Source organism: Balaenoptera musculus, chromosome 15 (assembly GCF_009873245.2).
Source record: "Balaenoptera musculus isolate JJ_BM4_2016_0621 chromosome 15, mBalMus1.pri.v3, whole genome shotgun sequence".
NCBI lineage: Eukaryota > Metazoa > Chordata > Mammalia > Artiodactyla > Balaenopteridae > Balaenoptera > Balaenoptera musculus.
The window spans coordinates 70,823,959-70,842,793 of NC_045799.1; the positions used below are offsets into that span (position 1 = coordinate 70,823,959).

General features: G+C 51.1%; 1 protein-coding gene across 2 annotated transcripts in view; it reads left to right on the top strand.

The window, feature by feature from the left end:
- The window catches only part of LOC118881821 (katanin interacting protein), a 195,123-nt gene that overhangs the window by 163,161 nt on the left and 13,127 nt on the right, over window positions 1-18,835 (top strand). For both annotated transcript variants that reach the window (XM_036827080.1, XM_036827081.1), the window contains 5 exons: window positions 2,746-3,471; window positions 4,280-4,485; window positions 6,620-6,698; window positions 13,567-13,744; window positions 18,349-18,514. In XM_036827080.1, the coding sequence (XP_036682975.1) occupies window positions 2,746-3,471; window positions 4,280-4,485; window positions 6,620-6,698; window positions 13,567-13,744; window positions 18,349-18,514 (1,355 nt within the window). The remainder of the gene's footprint in view (window positions 1-2,745; window positions 3,472-4,279; window positions 4,486-6,619; window positions 6,699-13,566; window positions 13,745-18,348; window positions 18,515-18,835) is intronic.

Sequence of the window (18,835 nt, forward strand, 5' to 3'; positions counted from 1 at the left end):
CTGCCAGATGTTAAGCCTCATGCCCGGAAGAAAGGATGGAAGGAACTCCTGGGGTCTTGTTAATGACAGCTGAGAAGGAGGGGAGAGGACAGGAGGTGCAGGAGAACTGACAGGTGGAGGGGGAGTCCCTCGGCTTCCAGCCCAGAGCACAGGGGGTACGTGATGGTGGCGCCAACCACCCGTTCCTTTACTGGCACACACTTATTGAGCACTTCCAGGCACCAGGTTCTGTGCCAGGCCCTGGGATGCAGCAGGGAACAGGGCAGAAAAGGCCTCTCCAAGAAGGAGGGTGTCAAGAAGAGCCAGCGAAGTGGGGCTCTGGGGGAAGAGCGTTCCTGGCAGAGGGCACAGTAAGGGCAAAGACTCTGAGGCGAGGAGAGACTTGTGTCCATGGAATGAAAGGCTGGCGTGGCTGGAGTGGGATGCTCATGGAGAGAAGGCTGTGAGGCTGGGCTGGAGAAGTCAGCTGGGAGTTGGGGGCCCACACTCAGGGCCCTAGGGGCACAGTGAGGAGTTAGATTTTCTTTATTCTCAATATAGTAGAGATAATGCCAATTAGAGGGGTTGATGACAAACTCCATTTTAGGTACCCGGAGTTTGAAGTGACAGAGTGGACATGTCTGGACCGTCCAAGGGGTCTTTGGAATTGGAAGATGGTACCCCAGGAAGAGAGGCCAGAACTTGGCTGATGTCAGTGAGCAGGGCCTGCATGGGAGCCAGGAGCTGGGTGAGGGCAGTGTTGGGAGAGGACGGCATGGAGCTGAGGGGTTTGGGCGCAACCAGACTTCGAGTGCAGGGAGGAGTGGAGGGCGCCATGACACAAAGAGAGGAGCTGTTGGCCGGGGAAGTGGGGAACCAGGGAGGGATGATGTCTCCTAAGCTGGTGGAGGGGGCACTGCTGAGTGGAGGAGCTTTGCCTGGGATGTCAAGCAGGGAAGGAGGACTGAGAAAAGGTTGTGTACTTGGAGTCATTGTGTACTTGGAGAAAGTCACTTCAGTGGAGGGTTGTGGGAATTAGAGGACTCTTATGGATGCCAGGAACAGAAAACCACAAAGGGTTTGACTTCAGGCGCAGCTGGATCCAGGGGCTCAAATGATTGTCATCAGGACTCTCCATCTCTCAGCTCACGTTCCCCAGGTTGGCTTCATTCTCAGCCAGGCTCCCCCCACACGGTGTAGCAAATGGCCACCAACAACTCCACCCCTCCATCCTACCAGCTCAGCAGTGCCAATTTAAAGAGAGCCCCTCTCTCTCCCTGTAGTTCCTTTCATGAGCCCAGCTTGGAAGGATGCTGTCAGTGTTTGCCTAATCTGCGTGGACTGAAGATGGGGAAAATCAGAATCTTGTTCCTAGGAGAAGAAGAAGTGGAGTCTGGGTGGGCAAAACAACAAGTCTGCACACAGGAGCCAAGTTTCAGGGGGTTGAGAGAGGGCAGTGGTGATGAGGATGCAGTGTCTTTGGTGAAAGGAGGGAGAAAATAGGACGGTGGTGGGAGGGAGCCCCAAGATCAGGTCAGCTTCCTTTTTCTTTCAGGTAGGAGAGATTTATGCATGTCTGCAGGCAGAGAGAGAGGAAGATGCCAGTGGGGAAGGAGTGATTGAAGATTCTGGAGAGAGGAGATAATTGATGGGACCAGGCCCCCGAGGAGACAGGCAGAAAATGGAGTGCAGGACGCAGCACGATATGAAAGAAGGAAAAACAGAATGTCAGTGTCATCAGCTGCTGTTTTTCCAGAATGACACCCTTAGATGGCAGTTAGCCATGGTGTGGCCGTGAGGACCGGCCGCTGCTTAGATGCACATGCCAGGACTTTAATATTCTACAGGGAGGAGAGCAGCGCCTTCAGAGCCATGCCTCTGAGGGCCAGGCCCATGTTCTCCGCATGCCCCAGACGCAGCTTCGGCTCTTGGAGCCAATTTAACCACAAGTAGAAGTAAATTCCTTGCCTTGTAATGTACCTGAGTTGTTTGGTTTTTTAATAGAATGTGTCCCTGATTATAAAAATAATACACATAGGGAACTTAGAAGATAAGGTGTCAAAGAGGAAAGTACAAGTCTTTCCTACTCACCACGCAGACACGATGATATTAACACGTCGGGACATGCCGCCCACACTACGAGAGGCCGCATCTAAAATGGCCTATCTGGCTCTTTTTTTTCCCATGTAACATTCTTTCACAAGCCTTCCGCCTGCTATTAGGCAGTCTTTGAAACACCCCGTTAGAGTCACGTGGCTGTGACGGCCGTCAGAGCAGACCCTGGGGCTGCTGACTCAGACTCCGCAGGCCGCGGCATCGCCCTGGGTCGTGTGAGTTTCTGAAAAGGTTCTCACACAAGCAGAGAGTGTCCCCTTCATTTGCATGGTGGTCGCATTCTTAGAAAATTCAAAGTACATCGAGAAACACTTTGCTCTTTGTAAAACAACTAGGTTCCAGACTCGGGTGACCATAAACAATTATTTTACCGACCTGAATGGTGCCTGAGACAAGAGAGCGTACTCTGTGCCTGGAACCATCCCCGGCAGTGAGGGACAGTCGCATCCCTGGTCCCACCCTTCAAGTGCCAGCAGGGCCAATAGGCACTGAGATGGCCAAGAGCGTCGAACCACCCACTGGTTTCTAGAATTTCCCCCTGAGGGTGACCCCCACCCAGCTGAGAGCCACTGGGTGAAACGATCTCTAAGGGTCCCCACTTCCACACACGCCACTAATGGGGCTTCGCCTCTCCTGTGTCCTTCCTTCCAGAAGATGCCTGGTCCACCCGGACGCCACTGCGGCCCCAGTGGCACAGCGAGCAGGAACACACCTTACGTGAATCGTGGAACTCCCTCACCGTCTTTGACCACTCCCACTGGGGACGCATCTCCAACGTGGAGTTCCAAGGCGACATCCTGGATGAGTTCCTGCAGCAGCAGAAGAGCAGCCGGCACAGCGACCAGCCGCACCCCTGGAAGGAGGAGAAGCCGGAGCCCATGAAAGGACAGGACCATGGCTCCCTAGAGATAGATGACGGGGGTGACTTTAAAATCCCCGTCTTGCCTTATGGACAGCACTTGGTCGTGGACATCAAGTCCACGTGGGGGGACAGGCACTACGTGGGCCTGAACGGGATAGAAATATTCAGTTCCAAGGGAGAGCCGGTGCGAATTGCGAACATTCAAGCTGACCCCCCGGACATCAATATCTTACCGGCCTATGGGAAAGACCCCCGTGTGGTCACCAACCTTATCGACGGGGTGAATAGGACCCAGGACGACATGCATGTCTGGCTGGCCCCCTTCACCCCGGGCAAGTCCCACTCCATCTCCATCGACTTCCTGCAGCCTTGCCAAGTCGCCCTGATCAGGATCTGGAACTACAATAAATCGCGGATACATTCCTTCCGGGGTGTGAAGGACATCACGATGCTGTTAGATACACAGTGCATCTTTAAGGGAGAAATCGCCAAGGCCTCAGGAACCCTGACGGGAGGTACAGTATGTCTGTAAGAATGCCCTCAAAGCCCCTACCTGCTACTCGCTGAGGCTCTGAGGAAAAACTAAACTTAGTGGCTAGCCAGTGACAGACAGGTCTCTCTCCTTTCCAAGAGCTGGCCCGCTCCTCGTCTTTTGCTGCTGGGTGTGAAAGAGCTGACCTCATTGAAACGCCTCCCCTGGGTACCAGCCTTACTTAGCTTCCTAGGGCCTGAGCCTGATGAGTGCAAGTGAGTTATGGAGGGAGTGCTCTCAGGAGACCCTGTAGGGCAGGGAGGGGTGTAGGATCTGGAAGGGTCAGGGGAGAAGCTAGGCAAGGATGTCATTTCAGGGGAAGCCCAGCCTCAGCCTGATCCCAAGGGGAGCTCTGGAGTGTAAATTGCAGGGTCTGTCCTGCCTTAAGGCAAAGCAGCAGGGCTTTGGAACCCTCAGACTCCCCTGGTTGGGACGTAACTCCCACACCCTTCCAGGAAGGCCCCCTATAAGGATCGGCAAAGGATCTGGATGGGGCACCAACCGCATCAGCTACCGTGCCTCACCCGCGCCTAAGAAACATCCCTTATTTCATGACAGACCACAGTGATTCTCATTAGATTAGGTGCCTTCATTAAATCTATGTGGTTCTTATGGTCCGTGAATTCCAGTTGCAAATACGTAAAGAAGAATAAGGCTCAGTTACACAAATCAAGACCTGTTAGTGGTTTGGGACTTTCTAGCCCAAAGATTGATGGGTTTAGGTTCCTGGTCTGCACATCACTGGGACATGGGGTGACCTGACTCTTCTGTCTTCCTGGTACCCCTGTCAGCTCCAGAGCACTTTGGAGACACGATCTTATTCACAACCGATGAGGACATTCTTGAGGCCATCTTCTGTTCTGATGAGACGTTTGACTTGGACGTGGAGAGCCCGTGCAGCCTGCAGTGCGAGCAGGCGCTGAGGAGGCCCAGCACGGCCGACGGCCAGTGGGAGGAGAGGCCCTACACCCAGGCTGGCTCATGGGCTGATGACCGGGTAGGACTGGAGGCGGGTGGGCACCCCAGAGAGGTTTCTTCTCCTGACTCGGAGTATACCAGGAGGAATGAAGATGGATCTCCTTTAAGCTGCTGGTGCTCCCGTTTTGACATTTCCCATTTTTTCTGCTTCATTTTTGTTCTGTAGGTCATATTTCATTCTCTAATTATTTTTTATTTTTTTCTAAACCAAAGTGAAGGAAGTATTCAAATTTTAATCAGAGCTAGGGGAAATCAGTTCTGTGTCATTTCTGTAATTTAGAGGTTGGCAGTCTCAGGGGAATTTTTGCTTTGGGTTGCGTTTTGATCACTCACTGTTGTTTTTGATGGAAGGGCTAGAAATGCTTTTAATAGGCGGACTTGAGAATGAAAAGAATGATGATCCTGGCAATCACTTCTTGGGCACATACCGTGATCCAGTTGTGGAAGCACCTTGTTACCGTGTTTAACCCTCCTGACAGCCCTTGGGGTAGAGATGATTCATATCCCCGTTTAGGAAACCAAGGCTCAGACAGGCTAAGGGCCTCGCCCAAGGGCATATCTTGGGAAAGTAACAAGGCTAGAACTTGAATGTAGGACTCCAAAGTCTGTGCTTTTAATGGACAAATTATCAAAAATGAAAGATGACCTTCAGGGCAAGGGTCAGCCCAAGTCAAAGACGGGTAATCAAGGTGAAGAGACACCAGGGTCTCCGGGGATGTTCCTGAGGCCACAGGAGAAAGAGGAGACGGTTAAAGAGGGTGGGGGGAAGAGTGGAAAGAACCAGGAACCACGGACAAAAGGTTCGGCCACAAGAAGGTCATGACCAAGGCGGTGCAGTGACATGCCCCTGCCCCGCCCACTCAGACAGTCTAGCTCATTGTTGGTGGTTGTCCTGATTTTTTCAAAGAAAGCCAGAAATCTGGATTGTTATGTAAAAATCTCCCCATTAAGAAATGTTGGCAACTAATCCATGATGTTTTCAGCCCTTCTGCGCGGCACAAAACATGTCCGTGGTCTGGCTTTGCTGCGCAGGCCTCCAGCTGGGAGATGGCCTTGAGGTCTTTCATTCCCCCAACATTTTCCAAATGACAAAGTCCCTGCTCAGGAACTCTGATAGGATCTAGTCCTGGGAGGGGCAGGGAGGGGTCACTCTCTCTGCCTTAGAGATAGGACCTCGAGCTCAGGGAGGCCACGTCAGTGTCACACCCCTAGCAGGTGGCTGGGCTGGAGCCGCCCCACGCCCGCCTAGGTGTCCTGGTCGGTGCATCCACCAGGGGGCGTGGCAGGAGGCTCAGGGAGGGCAGGGCGCCAGGGAACGCAGCAGAAGGCACGTGGGTTCCAGGGCAGCAGCTTTCCGGCAGGCCACTCAGCGTCAGGGGTTACCTTCTGGCAGACAGGCTTCCTCTCCCTCCTCCCCATAGCCGGGCAGGGGCCTGGAGGGGCTGTCCCTAGGGGCTGGACTGAGGGGTCATCAGGGTGTCACTGGGTACCGAAACACCATCCCCACTAAAAACTCTAAGATCCAGACAAGCGACTTCATCTCTTTTTGCATCTCAGCGTTCCTGTCTGTGAAGTAGTACAGGCACTTCTACCCTGAATTACGGTGCAGAGATCTAATGAAAAGAGTTTACATAGAGACCCAAGAAGCAGGGTGTGGCAGCCCACCGTGTCTGTAGACGAAGGGTTCTTTATCTGCCTGCCCATGGGAATCACAGAGGAGGTTTTAAAAATGCAGATGCACAGGCCCCAGGGTTGAGAACCACTCTCTACGTTTGAATTCTTTCTTCTCCTTCCCTCCATCCCTCCCTCCCGATCTCTCTCCCTCCCCCCTTCCTCTAGTTCACTAGATAAACTAGATAGGGCCCTTCCCTGTCCCAGAAAATCTAATCACCTGAGCTGGTTAGTGTCAAACTCCTCCCCTACAGTAAGAACTTCCAGCAAGGACTCAGATGCACTCAGGGTTTCTGGGCCTGCCCATATTACCAGTCATGGAGCTCCCACCAGGGCAAAAAACACCAGAAAAGACAACGGGACTTACCTGGGGCTTACCTGGGGCACAGAGTAGGCATCTAGCTGGGAAGATGTCCAGTGAGCTGCGTGGGTATCACTAAAGTCACCCCCTTTCCCTCTGCTTCTCTCCAACCTGTGTGCAGATCCCTGAGCCAGAGCTGCCCCCCAGCCCCACTGTCCCTGAAGTCACCACGCCAGAGCCGGGCATCTACCACGGCATCTGTGAGTACCCTCTCTGGGGGCAGTGTCAGGGGAAGGAGGACCTTCACGGGTCGGGGGTGGGGAGGGAGTCATGGCCACTTGGGGCAGGGTTTCCCGGGACAGTTGGGCAGGTTGTACCTTGGCACAGAGACACCAGGCCCTGGGATAAGTCAGGGCTGAAACCAGCCTGCACTGGCGACACTGGCCCGGGCAGGGCTGCATCCCTTCAGAGGAGGGGTCCTCCTGGCAGTGTGCCCTCCCAGAGGGGCACTTCTGCATTTCACACGCAGACGTCTTACGTGTTAGCTGCAGCCCTGACCCAGGAGGCGGCAGTTAGAGCCCAGAAGTTATAGAGCAAGAAGACATAAGAGCCAGAGAGACCTGGGCATCTGTCAGTCAGGGGTTTGAGTTGCCCCTTCAAACTGGACCACAGAGCAGGTGCTGCGGCAGAGAAAGTCTGCATCTTCCTGGCGCTAGGTGGGGTGGGGCAGCAGGAGTACCAGCCCAGGTGCCAGGTCTTCTGAGAAGTCAGAAATCTGGATTTTTACATGAAATCTCCAGATTTTTCAATGTTGGTGACTAATTTTACAGTATTTTAAAACGCCCTATGAGCCAAACAAAACACGTGTGTTCGGCCAGCCGGCTGCTGGTTGGTGGCCTCTGAGCAGATCCCGTCTGGGTTTCGCTGTCTGTTCTTCTGTCTCCTCTGCCTGTGTGCCCTTCCAGCCAGTTCCTCTCGCACTCCGCGTACTTCCCACCAGCACCTCTGCCTGCATCCCAGGGACCCCTCAGGCCCAGCGTAGCGCTGTGAGCTCTCCCACCGGTTCCCTGTTCACAGGGCTCTGCGGGCTTGCTCGCTGCGGCCTTCCCTCCTGCTCTTTCTTTTTTTTTTAATTTCTAAATTTTAAAATTTTTGGCTGCGTTGGGTCTTCTTTGCTGTGTGCAGGCTTTCTCTAGTTGCAGCGAGCAGGGGCTACTCTTCGTTGCGGTGCGCGGGCTTCTTACTGCGGTGGCTTCTCTTGTTGCGGAGCACGTGCTCTAGGCACGCGGGCTTCAGTAGTTGTGGCGCACGGGCTTAGTTGCTCCGCGGCATGTGGGATCTTCCCGGACCAGGGCTCGAACCCGTGTCCCCTGCATTGTCAGGCGGATTCTTAACCACTGCGCCACCAGGGAAGTCCCCCTCCTGCTCTTTCTTGCCCCCTTGTGCCTGTCATCTGCCTCCAGTTATCTTCTGAAAAGAAGAGACGTGCCATTGTCACGCCCCCTCCCCACATCCCCACCGTCATCTCCAGAACGAAGGCGAAGCCGGAATGTGTCAGAGTTTAGCCCCCTCCTTGCTCCGCTCCTCCCCGCCCCGGCCTCCCCCTGCGGGCTTCTGTTCCCTCGCTCTCCATCCCTGCCCATTGAAAGGATATCGACTGTCGATTGGGTTCCCAAGAAGCAGCCTCTGAGATGGAGTTGACTGGGGCATGCTCTTGGGGGAGGGCAGGAAGCAGGGCTGGGCAGAGGGAGAACTGGGCCGCGGGGCAGGCACACCAAGGCCTCTGCCAGCTCCACAGGGAGCTGCAAAGTCCCCTGAAAGTTGTCCCTGAGTTGAGTAAGGGGGCTGGGCCTTTACACTCCTGTGTTAACATGTCACTGGATATGGGCTGGGGAGGGGCAAAGCCAAGGTTAGTCACAAGTGGGGGGACTCAGCTGTGAGCTGTCAGCCGTCAGCACTCCCAGCCACTGGAGGGATGAGCCCTTCAGCCCTGGGGATGGGAGGTGGGATCTGGGCGGTGCCCCACACTGTCCTCCACTCCGCCTTCTTAAGGCCTTGCTGTAATCCCATCCCATCCCCAGAAGCCTTCCCCACGGTGCCCACTGAGAATTCAGCTCTCCCTCCCTCACTCCACGAGGACAAATTATCTCTTCGAAAAGACGAAGTCTTCCTTTGAATCTCACAGCCCCTTACTTTCCAGAACTCTCTCTCAATTACTTTGGGACTTTGGGACAACCGAGTAATTTAAAAGCCAACCTAATGTAGTCAAGAGCCTGGTTTGAGGCTTGGTTGTGTATCCCATTCAGGCACTGTGCTGGGGCTTTCCCTCCCTTATCTCACTCACAGCTCTTATTCTCCCCATTTTTCAGATTAGATTAGGAAACTGAGGCTCCGAGAAATTGAGAAAGCCACCCAAAGTCACACAGCTAGTACAAGGCCAAGAACGGGACCAAGCATATCTGAATTCAAAGCCCAGGTCCTCACCACTCAACACACTCCCTGAGAGGCTGCCTGACCTCAGAGGTCTTTGGGAAGAGTCAGCATCCCCACAGAGCTGTAAGGTCCTGGAAGACAGCAGTCATTTCTTGTTCAGTCTGGACTCCCCTAGGTTGGTCAGGATCCTGGGGGGCGGGGTCCGGGGGGGGGAACAATGGAACTTGAATTCCAATTGAGTTAAGCAAAAAAGAGAATTCCTTAGTTTATGCAACTGAAAAGATCAGGCGTTGCTAGTTTCCCGTACTGCTGGATCCAGGTGTGAAAATGACGTCATCAAGCCTTGGCATCTCCTTGCACCTCTCTGCCCTGTTTCTCACTCTCTTGTCCGTCTCCCATTCAGACTCTGTCCACATGGGAGCTCCTAGAAGCTCTACCTGGTAATCCCAGGTAAAAGAACTTCTGTTTCCCAATAAGTCCAACAGTTGTCCCAGAATTGTCTCCTCACCTGGCTCGGGTCACGTGCCCATCCTTAACTAATAATCACCATGACTCACCTTGGCGGGGAGGGAGGGGGGTTGTGATGGAAAACACAGATTGGACCGGCCTGGGTCAGAAGCCCATCTTTGGAGCCAAGGGTGAGGAGTCAGCCTCCCATACAGTGCTTCAGAGGAGGTTAGAGTGCCATAACCAGAGGAAGGGAGGGAGGGAGGAAGGAAGGAAGGAAGGAAGGAAAGAAGGAAGGCCAGAAGCAGCCAGTGTCCTCTTCATCTGATGATTTCCCCAAAGATGCTGCATCTGATGATTTCCCCAAAGATGCTGTCTGTAAATGTCTGTCCCACTGAACCGGCTTCTGACCTTTCTCAGAAATGTTATTTCAGTGCCTTTGGGAGTTTTGCCCTGGAGTAGCGCTCCCAGACCTTCTTGCTGCAAGGAAAGTGTAATTTCTCTGCGTCTCTACTCAGCAGGAAGGCAGAAGAACCTCCTGATCAAGGACCCTCTGCCCGTTTTGAGGCCTGTGATTTCCGAATCTCTCTTCTCTGAACCTTTGGCTTTTTCCTCATTGTATCCCAAATCCTAACCCTACTTTCCCAGCCTGTGCAAATGAAGAGAGCTTTGATAAAGTGACCCAGAGAGGATGCGTTGGGGTTGGTGAATACAGCCAATCCTATTAATGTTTTGAACGGGGATATATAACTTGCTAATTTGCAGATGACACTAATTTTGGAAGTTTTGCAAATATCAGCGGTGATGAATAGGAAAGGAGCTGAGAGAGTTGAAACATGGGAGAGAAATAACAAAATTAATTTCCATTTATATAAATACTAATTGATACACCAGAGGAAAATGAATATGGAACACAGATATCAGCTCAAAAAGGAGAGCCATCACTTTCAGAGCAGACTCGATTAGATGGCATCATAGTGCATCTTGCCAGGCAGACAAAGGGGTGGCAGGCTTGGGAGCGTCTGGGGTGCTGCCTCTTGTTTCGAGGGGGAGGTGGCATTTCTCCCTCACAGGGATCCCCCTGATCTAAATCCACTCCCACCTCCACCTCCAGGCCTTCTCCATCTCAGGAATGGTACCCACAGCTACTCTGTCCCTTGGGTCAGAAACATTTTCTCTCTTCGTTAATTCCATACAGGCCATTGAGAGCCCTGGCAAGGCTGTCTCCAAAACAGGTCCTGAACCTGCCCACTTTGCCCCCGTTTTCACCACTACCGCCTTTGTCCCGGCCACAGGTATCCCAATTGCCTCCTGCCTGGCCTCCCTATGGAGTCCAACCCCAGTGCGCTTTCCAAGACACAGGTCCGATCATGTCACTTCTCGGCTTCCACATCTAAGCCTCCCTGGCTGCCCACTGCAGAGAAGAAAGTCCAGACTTGTGACGTGATCTGGCCTCCACCTAACCTTCTGACCTCGTTTTCCTCCACCTTCTACCTCAGTCACTTGGTTCCAACCACAGATCAAATATGTTCCCATCCCAGGGCCTTTGCCCTTCCTGCCCTCTCAGCCTAGAATGTTCTTCCAGAAATGCTACAGAATGGCGGCCTCCTTCTTATCACCCAGCTCTCAGCTCAAATGTCACCTCCTCAGAAAGGCCCTCCGTGGCCAGCCCTATTCCTGCTTAGTTAGTCCCTGTCTTATCTCTTTCATTTTTTTCATGGTATTCATCACTCTATGGAACTATCAGATTATTTTTTTGGTGTGTGTTCATTGTCTGTCTTCACTGCAGTGGAAGCTCCTAGAGAGATTTTGCTATGTATTTACCCCTGAATCTCCAGTGCCAAGAACAGGGCTTGGTACCATAGTAGCAATATGTTTACCGTTGACTGTGATTTTGGTGAAACTCAAATGATTGTATTTTGATTCATTTACCTACACGTATCTACTAAACACATACTCTTCAATCAATCATTTATTTTTTTAAAAAAAGCCTTAATGGACCATCTGCTTTCAGGCACTATTCTAGGCTCTGGAGATAACAGCGAACACAGCTAACAGCGAACACAGCTAACAGAGCCCCTGCCCTCAGGGAACTTCCATCTTAGTGGGAAAGACTGATGAAAACAAATAAGCAAATCAATGTAGAACATCTTGTCAGGTGACAAAAAATAAAGCAGCGGAAGGGTTTTGAGAGTGATGGGAGAGGGTGCTATTTGAGTTCAGGTGGCTGGCAGGGCCTCTCTGAGGAGATGACAATTGAACATAGACTCGTCATGAGAAGGAATGCATCAGTTAGCTTCTGCTGTGAAACAAACCAACCCCAAATTTAGCAGCTTAATATAACCACCATTAATTGTGGTTTATCATAATTCAGTGGCTTGGCTGGGCATTCCTTTGCATCTGAGCCGGGTTGGCCTCTGCTGGCCCTGCTCATGTGTCTAGTCAGCTGGCAGATGGGCTGGCAGCTGAATGACCTAGGATGTCTTCACCCACATGGCCTGCAATTGGGAGGCTAGCCTGTCTCCTTCACATGGCAAGACTCCAGGTGTGGAAAGAGAGGCCAAACCCCTGTATACGTGCGCTTTACAGCCTCTGCGTGCTTCACTTTTGCTTCTGTCCCATTGGCCAAAGCAAATCACATGGCCCAGATTCAGGAAGTGAAGAAATAGACTCCACTTCTGGATGGGAGAAGCGGCAAAATCACATTGCAAAGAGGCAAGGACTCGGTGGGAGGAACTTGTGGCCATTTTGCAGGCTTCTGGTGCTGTGAGAAGCTATGATGTGCCCAGGACCACGCTGGTCACACATCTGTTTCATGTGCCCCCAAGATTCTCAGAGTTACCTTGGCACCATGGAGGGCAGAGGGGAGGGATCTGAGACCAAGTTACAAAATGTATGTTGGAAACGACAGGGGTGTAGGAGAGGAAGCCGCGCTCCAGGGAGGTCACGTGGCTTGGCCTTCCTTCCAGCCGCAAGGACGTCTGCAACCTCCCTGAGCTGAAATGGGTGGAGCTGCGTGAATCCAGGCTTCCTTCCTCCAGTGCTACGGTGCTGGCATTCTGTGAAAGTGGCAACGAGTGTGACTCTTTGGAACACAGCCACCCAAAAGAGTGCTAAAGTAGGCCCCCAGTTCTCCAAGGGTAGAAGAGTTCATGGGGCTTGGTCCTGGTCCTGCTGTAACGGGAGACCATTCAGGAAAGAGAAACTCCAGCCAGATATTGGATAGATTCATCGGCTTTGCACTTTCTGGGCAAATGAATGACTCACCTGGGCAGTTTTGCCCAGAAGTTCACTCCCAAATGCTCCCTGATGGAGAAGGGGTGGAACAAGGGCAAGAGCATGGGAGTGTCACCATGGGTCACTTCCTTTACCTTGAATCCTTTACCTTGAATCCTCATGGTAGCAGCCAATTTGCATAAAATGTCCATTTCCGACGCTGTGGCTCACTGCTGCAGCCTCCTCTATTTAGTTACTTGTTTAATCATTCCATCTGTACTGAGCTCCTACTGTGTGGCAGGTACTGTGCCAAGCTCTGGGGGCACAGTGAGCTAGCAAAACAGATGGGATTTCTGCCCTCAGGGCAGATGGGTATTTACCAAACGATCACAAGATCACAGTGGTGACCAGAGCATGTAAGGGGAAGTTCACAGTGACATGGCAGGCTGTGAGTGGAGGCTTGATGTGGTCAAAGAAGTTGGGAGGGCTTCCCTGAGGAAGTAGCTGGGGTCTGAAGGATGAGCACAAGTTAGCCTAGGCCGTGTGAGTTCAGGAGGGAGAGAACAGCATGTGCAAAGGCCCTGTGGTGGGAGAGGGGAATGTGAATATTGAAGGATTGAAAGACAGTCTGAGTGGAGCAAGGGATTTTGGGTGCAAGATGAGGTTAGAGAAGTAGGCAGAAGGCAGATGACGAAGCCTGCTGGCCAAGCAGCATGGGAAGCCACGCTAAGGTGTTAAGCATGGGGTGGGCAACGTGATTGATAAGTGGAGAAAAGACTCAGGGCTGTGTGCAAGTTTAAACCACACCGGCGCACTCATCCTGCAGACATTTCCTGAGCATCAGTGGTGACCCAGGCCCAAGGGCCACCGAGAGGAAAGGTGCAGAGCCCACTCTGAAGGCCCTCTCATTAAAGTCTGGGCTTTCCAGTTGGTAGAATGCAGAGGCTGAAGATCACTCCTCTTCCTCTCTCCATCTTGGGTACCTCCTCTGGAACCTCTGATGTTCACGGGACACTTTTCTTCCTGCTGCAGGCCTCCAGCTGAATTTCACCGCCTCCTGGGGAGACCTGCATTACCTGGGGCTCACAGGCCTGGAAGTGGTGGGCAAGGACGGCCAGGCACTGCCCATCAACCTGCACCAGATCTCTGCCTCCCCCAGAGACTTAAATGACCTTCCTGAGTACACCAACGACTCTCGGACCCTGGACAAGTGAGTGTCTGTAAGAAGCACAAAGCTCATGACAGCAGGGGTTCGGGGACCTGATCTGTATCGTAGGTTTCAGACTCAACCATCAGCCGGCATCTCCTATTCCACCTTCTCCCAGCCACCCCGTGAGGTCTGGGGTCTGCCCATTTTATACTCAAGGGAAACTGAGGCCCAGGAAAGGGCCACACAACTGCAAGAGGTAGGCAGGATTGGAAGCCAGGCTCTCCTGCTTCCAGACCCAGGTGTGCTTTGTGTTTTCTTCACGGTGCTTAGCATGGGCCTCGCACATGGTGGCTGCTTGGTAAGCCTTTAGCTCGGTGTTTAGGCGTGAGGGACCCCACCTCTCGGGGGCTGAAAGCTTTCCCCTCCCCGAGGTCAGAGGTGATGGCTGAGGAAGTCTCCACAGGTGGCTACAGCTGCACTTTCCTCTGCATTTGTCAGACTCATAAGCCCAGGTTGGGTCAAGTCAATAAGAGAACACAAGCCTGAATATAGCATTGATCCACGGGGCCCCAGAACCTGCAGACTGGCACTCGGCCCCCCTGAATCAGGACAGCTGGTGCAAACAAGAAGAGTCTAGGGGAGTCAGAGGGATGAGAGTTCAAATCCTGTCTCTGACCCTTACCAGCTAGTTTCTTAACCTCTCCAATAATAATAGACATGATAATAATAATAATAACGGAAATTATAACTGCCATTTTTTGAGCATTTATTAATGCCAGACACTGGACCATGCTAAGCAGGTTGCAGATATTCGTTCATTTAAACCTCAAACAGCCCAAAGAGGCCCCCACTCTACAGATGAAGAAACTGAGGTACAGAGAGGTTAAAATTGTCACCCACACTAGTTGAGCGGCAGAGTCATGATTTGAACACGGGTCCATGGGAGACCAACACCCATACATTTAACCACTAAGTTATGCCTCAGTTTCCTTATCAGTAGAATGGGGACAATAATTCCCATGTCTGGAGGGCGGGAGGGGGATTGCCACATCACAGCTGCGCCCCTCCCTGGCCCAGAGCATGTGCGGGGTCCATGGTGGGCTCCTACCTGCTTTCCTCTAAGGTGCCCCTTAGCCGCGGCCCTCACAGCCTGCTGTCATTGCCTGCTCGCGGGCCATCTTGGCGAGTCACACTCCTGCACACTGTGGTCCCCGCTGCCGATTGGAAAGGTGATCAGCTCATGGCTGGCCCTGCTTGTTCATCCGCACCCACCCTCTACCCAGATTGTGTTGCAGCAAATCCCAGGTCTGATAGTATTTCATCTCTACATATTTCAGTATGTAGCTCTAAACAATAAGGACTTAAACATAATCTGAGTACCATTATTCCACCTAAATAACTAACAGTCATTTCTTAAATTACTAGATATCCAGCATGTTTCTATTTCCCTGACCATCTTTTTCCCCCTTTTATAACAGTTTGTTCCTTGAATTGACATCCAGGTAAGGTCCATACATTGTGATTGGTCGTTATGCCTCGTTTTAAAAAAATTTGGGGGGAATTCCCTGGCAGTCCAGTGGTTAGGACTCCACAATTCCACTGCAGAGGGCCCGGGTTCGATCCCTAGTCGGGGAACTGGGATCCCGCAAACCGAGTGGCGCGGCCAAAAAATAATTTTTTTTTTTTAATTTTAAAATTTTATTTATTTATTTTAAAAAAATTTTTTATTGAAATATAGTTGATTTACAATGTTGTGTTAGTTTAGGGTAAGCAGCAAAGTGATTCAGATATATATATCTATATATTCATGTTCCTTTTTTAGATTCTTTTCCATTACAGGTTATTACAAAATATTGAGTAGAGTTCCCTGTGCTACACAGTGGGTCCTTGTTGGTTGTCTATTTTATATATAGTAGTGTGTACATTTTAATCCCAAACTCCTAATTTATCCCTCCCCCACCTCTTTCCACTTTGGTAACCGTAAGTTTGTTTTCTATGACTGTGAGTCTATTTCTGTTTTGTAAGTAAGTTCCTTTGTAGGTTGATATGTCTCTTAAGCCTCTCATAATCTCTAGGTTCCCTTCCATCTTTCTTCTTTTTTTCCTTATACATTATCTGTTGAAGAAACCAGGGTTTTTGCCCTGTTGAGTCTGGATTTTACTGGCTGCATCGCTATGGGATCGTTTAGCCTGTTCTTCAGGCCCCTGTATTTCTTGTAAATTGTTCACCAGATCTAGAGGCCTGATCAGATTGAGGTTTGACCGTTAGGGCAAGACATAACCATCAGGGCGTGGATGTCACTGTGTATTCCCTTCAGGACTCATGGAATATCTGGTTGTCAGGCTTTCTGTGATGTTGGCAGCCAATACGTAGTGGTTAGATCTATTACTCTATTAGGGGTTGTGAAACAGTGATACACTGATCCTATCATTCTTTTTTTTGTCAATAAAGGGGAAATTTCCCTCAATTATTTGGTTACTTTGAGGTACGATTCAAACAGGAAAGACAACCTAAATGTTTGATTCTTTCCCTTTATTTTTCAGTTTTCAAAAGAGCAAATTGTTTCTCTAGCATCCTTTAAAACATTTGTTTGCTTTTGACTACCATAAACTCATGGATTTAAACCTACTGTGTTTGAAGGGTTTCAATCTATTACGGTTTTTATCCAATTGATGCTCAAATTGATCCCTCTTTGGACATTGGGACCTCCCAAATCCTTTTGTAAAATAGTAGTCTCTGATAGCTGCCTTGCTTTCTGATGTGACAAGGTAGTCCAGGTTCCTCTTTTATGTGTATTGTCCCAGGCATGGAATCAGCTATTTCTCCAAGAAGCCCAGGTTCCTTCTAGTGGGAAATGGTATTTAGAGACCATAATCTAGCCTCTAGGGATGCTCATTGCTTCTGGGTCAATCCTTGTTTCTAGGCTTTTTTTGTGGACAGAGCTAGGAAGTATCATTTAGATATTCTTGAGGGTGTCTATAGGGACCTCTCTTCACTGTCAGCTATAAACGCTTCATCGGTTCTCTCCACTCTCAGAATTGGGCAGTAGTTTTGCTTTGGAGGTGGCACCATATCTAGGACAGAGAGGTAATTGCTTTGGGGAGGAAACAGAAGGTTCTCTAGCTTTAGACCTCAGTCAGCTTAATTCCACAAACACCCCAGGGTTAAATTGCTGAATTTCCTCAGTTTTAAGATGCCAGCAATTGTAAGACACAGCATCCATCAATTTAATAACAGCCTTTTAGAGAAAAAAAGAAACATTACCTCCTTGGATGAACACTTCGATTGTAAGATTTATTCCAAGTCCAAAACTTCAAAATGTAAGAGGAAAAACATAAAGTTTATTTTAAAATCTAGGAAACGTGGGGCCTTCCCTGGCAGTCCAGTGGTTAAGAATCCGTGCTCCCAATGCAGGGGGCATGGATTCGATCCCTGGTCTGGAAACTAAGATCCCACGTGCTGCGCCACCAAAATAAATCAATAGAATGTTTAAAAAAAAAAAAATTTAGGAAGTGTGGCAGCAGCCTGTGTCCCTCCCAGGGCAGCAGCTTCAAAGCCACCAGGAAAATGGGAGGGTGAGGGGAGGGGGTCGCCCAAGAGGCTGAGAGTTGGGCCCCTATCTCCAGGGCCAGGCCTCTCAGTGGTAGTGAGATCAGGGCTGGGGTCTGGGCTGAGGTGTGCTGGGCAGAGTTGGGAAGGATGAGGCAGGATGTCTCAAGCAGGAGAACCAGAAACTGGCCAGGATGGGACTGCAGTGTGGTGACAAGCTCTTTTAGAACATGAGGGTGCTGGGGGCCCCCTCCCAGCGGTGGCGGGCTGCCCTGGGAGACCCAGGCTGGGTGACTACAGGCCAGACCATCTCCCCCAGGAGGCACCTGCCCCTTCTTGTACTTGTCCCACGCCAGGAGCTGCCAAGTTCACCCTGGTGCTTTAGTATCTTTCTCCCCCAGCACAAGAAAGAAGGGATAGAATTCTTTCAAAATGTACCATGGAGTCAATACATCACTTTATAGAAATTTGGGAAAATAGAAATAGTCACCCCCCCCCATCCCCTCTGACAGAAATATATCTTTCACTTTTGCATAATCTCTCCTGGCCCTTGTCCTCATTTTACAGCATTAAAATCAGTGCCCCTGCCGTCCCATAGCCTGCCTTTTCCCGTCACTGCGTCATCCTTGTGATTGTCATTTTAACTACCGTACAGATTTACTGAACTTTTCCCTATTTTGAGACCTTTTAGGGTTTGCTTGTTTGTTGCTAATGTAAGTAGTATCTTGGTGCAGATAGCTTTTTGACATGTTGAATAAATTTTTCTTAGGGGGAATAAATTCTAGAAATGGGATCTCTGGGTTAAAGGGTCCTAAAAAATAGCACACACCCCCATCCCCGTTTTAAAAACCTTGATGATTGCTTCACTGTACCTTTAACAGCACAGACTGTTATTTTTCCCCTTGTTTTCCTGTTCTGTCTAACTTCACAGATGAGAGATGGCTCCTCACCGTTGCTTTAATTAGTCTCACCTCCCCTTAATGAGCCGGATCCAGCCAGGCTCGTGCCAGGCAGGGGCTGCCATGGGGAGAGGGGTGGGTGTAGACCCTACACTGTGAGTTCTCCCAGCAGACCGGGCTGCCCCCATCTCTCCGCTCCTTCCCCACTGAGTGCAGGTTAATCGACGGAGCCAACATCACGATGGAGGATGAGCACATGTGGCTGGTCCCCTTCTCGCCGGGGCTGGACCACGTGGTCACGATCCACCTCGACAGAGCCGAAAGCATCGCAGGCCTGCGCTTCTGGAACTACAATAAATCTCCCGAGGACACCTACCGAGGGGTAAGCCGGGCAACAGCAGCCGCGCTCAGTCCACTGTCAGGGAAACAGCGCCTTGATGAATGGCTGGCGTGGCTGCCAGAGAGGAGCATAAATCCTTCGGAACTTTCCAGATGAAGCTGCGGGAGGTTACAGCCAGGGAGAGAGAGCTGCTGCCTTTTCCTTCTTCTGCAAACAGCAAATGCAGGCTAAAGAGGCCAGGGCAGACTCGGAGAACTGCAGCGCCTTGTCTCTTCTGGGGGTTCAGGGGTCCTCAGCAGGCCCAGCCCCCAACTCACAGTGGTCGGTTGCAGCCCTGCTGTTCACTGAGCGCTTTGGGGGCCA